Consider the following 2,688-nt stretch of genomic DNA (forward strand, 5'->3'; position numbering starts at 1 on the left):
GACCAAAGACCCAGAGTCGGCCATCTGGGCAAAGAACAACCGTTCTACCCATGGTGGAGGAGGGAACCCGATGCTGCCATGCTGGTGGTTATCCACATGGTAGGGAGGACCAGATTCCGGCGGTGTGACAGTGACGGCGATGCAAAAGTTGGATCAAAGAAGGCAAAATACGATCAATTATAGCAAAAGAGATCAAGAAGGCAATATATATCTATACACTGACCTCAGGCAACGATGGCCGACGACGGCGTTGTTCTCCTTGATGAGAAGTCGATGCGGGAGCTTGCTCGGATCATATACTACCACTATTAAACATGGCATTGAGCTAATAGCATCCACACACACACACACACACACTGATGCTATTGATTATTTGTTACAAAGCTTGACCATTAACACACCATATAGCACATACATGCATCACCCACACATACACAGTAAACTCCATATACTTTGATTGCATAAACAGTGAGTAGCATTCCTCATATAATATAATATAAAGTACTGATTCACGGTGAATTATAATTATTATTAATATTTGAAGCATTTGAGATGGACAAATTTCCTTTTTAAACTCTATATTAAGGATTTTTTATTTTATAATAAAATAATTAATATTTTTTTACATATAATAATTTAATAATAATTTGATTAGTCGTTGATTGGAGCTAGAGACAAACAAGAATTTAGAATTTTATTACAGAAAGTAAAAAAGAATAACTTAAGGATAAGTTGGGACAAAGCTAAGTTTATAATCTTAAACACTAAATTTTAACCGACGAATTTCAGAGTGAGTGTGAAAGCTTTACAATTGAGGCTGTTCAAAGGACGACTCCTATCTATCTATCTATATATATATATGCCCTCAGAGAGGAAGAACTGGGCAAGAAGCAAGACCAAGAAGAGACACAACACGGCAGCATCACCCGCTTCGCTCGGAGTTTACTGTGCAGTGCAGGTATCAACCAACCACTATATTATATTGATTCAGTGAATTAATTAACTGAATCGAAGACTTTTATATAATTAATTCACTGCAAATCAGGACTTTATATTATATTATATTATATGAGGAATGCTACTCACTGTTTATGCAATCTAAGTGTATATTTAATACTCTATATAGGTTTTAAGATGGCGTCGAATGTCTCTAGTATATGTCTGATGAAAAATGAAACTGGTGGCACTCTAACATTTGTGGAGTGCCGTACAATAAATGGCCGGATCGGACCGATCTCGTACCCTCAGAAGATTTCATCTGGCCAGTGGGCAATGTTTGTGCACACCGGCGACTTTGAAGCCCGCTCTAAATCTATGGGCGCTGTCATCTATCATTGCACCAATCCGGACGGGGAAGAGTGTGATTGGATGATGTCTTGGTTGAACACATATGGGGAACCACTCAAGGCATGTTCAAAATCCCCTCGCTCTCAATGGCTTGTCGATTAACCAGTTGTTGGGATTTGAGTTGATATGGGTGGCTTGGATAAATATATATTCTAAACCCACATACATATACATCTGATCTGATCTGATTTACGTAATCTTTTATTTATGGATTTGTGATATGTGTGTTTGTGTGCAGGTTTATACTGAGATCATGGAAAAAGGCCATTTTAAGCGTAATGTTTGGAAGGACATTGAACGTAGGTTGAAGCGTGGCACTAACTTCAGCGAGGAAGAGTGGGAGGACTTCACAGCCATTGTCGAAGAGGTGCCAAATGATGACTGTGATGTATTCGCCATATTCCGGGGAATTATTACAAACTAGAAAGTTTCAACTCAGTCGATATGCTCATTCTCATCCATCATAGGCAAAGCCAACGATCTCTCTCTCTCTCTCTCTCTCTCTCTCTCTCTCTCTCGCTATATATATATATATATTTATATATGTATGCGTGGGCGATGCATGTACGTACCTATATGGTGCGTTAGTGGTTACGGTTTGTAACATATAATTAGCATCCATCATTGTGCGTGTGTTTGGATGCATTAGCAAGATGCAAGGTTTAATATTGGTGTCAGTTAATAATATAATGTGTGAGATGTTGTTGTATTATACAGATATCTGGCTTGAATATATTAATGATTAATAATGATTATATATGAGCGAATGGTATTAAAAATTATTTAAATGTTATGTGGTCATCTAAGTTCGACATTTTACCTTGTTCTTGAAAGATGATCATACAATATGATAAACCCCAACATTTGGTGGATTTTTACAAGTGTATATAGGTTTTAAATTTTTTTCAAAATAAAAAATAAAACACAATGGAAGCAAAATAAACCCTTGTAAGGCTCACTATACAAATAAAAAATCATCCATAGGGCATTTAGAGGATGTACCTCAATGGGTGATGTTGTTGCTAGTTGTCCGATGCACCTATAGCCAAGCTCCCAGCTTCCTCCAAGTTGTCTCTGTTGAGCCCAACTTGCAACATTCGACCTCTAATCAAGTTTTCATAATTAACGAAAATAATATTTTGAAAATATGTATTAATTGTAACCTTAAACTCTTTGCGTGCAAATTATAAAATATTTCTCATATTATACTTGTTATCAAAAGTGTTATTTGACATAAAAATTATTTTCTATCAAATCAAGGATATATATATATATATAATTTTTTTCTAAAATTTGAACTAAGATTCGACTCACAACCATGGATAGTCGACTGTGGCAATG

At 36.3% G+C, this 2,688-nt stretch overlaps 1 protein-coding gene across 1 annotated transcript; it reads left to right on the forward strand.

The window, feature by feature from the left end:
* Positions 1-808: 808 nt before the first annotated feature.
* On the forward strand, positions 809-2,106 carry LOC127794165 (23 kDa jasmonate-induced protein-like). The gene is made up of 3 exons (XM_052325095.1): positions 809-958; positions 1,127-1,407; positions 1,586-2,106. Exons 2-3 carry the CDS (start codon positions 1,135-1,137, stop codon positions 1,769-1,771), a joined length of 459 nt encoding a protein of 152 aa, XP_052181055.1. The 5' UTR covers positions 809-958; positions 1,127-1,134; the 3' UTR covers positions 1,772-2,106.
* Positions 2,107-2,688: the final 582 nt, after the last annotated feature.

The sequence above is a fragment of the Diospyros lotus genome, chromosome 2 (genome assembly GCF_014633365.1).
Source record: "Diospyros lotus cultivar Yz01 chromosome 2, ASM1463336v1, whole genome shotgun sequence".
Taxonomy (NCBI): Eukaryota; Viridiplantae; Streptophyta; class Magnoliopsida; order Ericales; family Ebenaceae; genus Diospyros; species Diospyros lotus.

Excerpts from the sequence above, each read along its gene's own strand:
- LOC127794165 (XM_052325095.1), top strand. The coding sequence starts at position 1,135 with ATGGCGTCGAATGTCTCTAGTATATGTCTGATGAAAAATGAAACTGGT. Across the intron at positions 1,408-1,585 it reads CATATGGGGAACCACTCAAG|GTTTATACTGAGATCATGGA; the intron begins GCATGTTCAAAA and ends GTTTGTGTGCAG.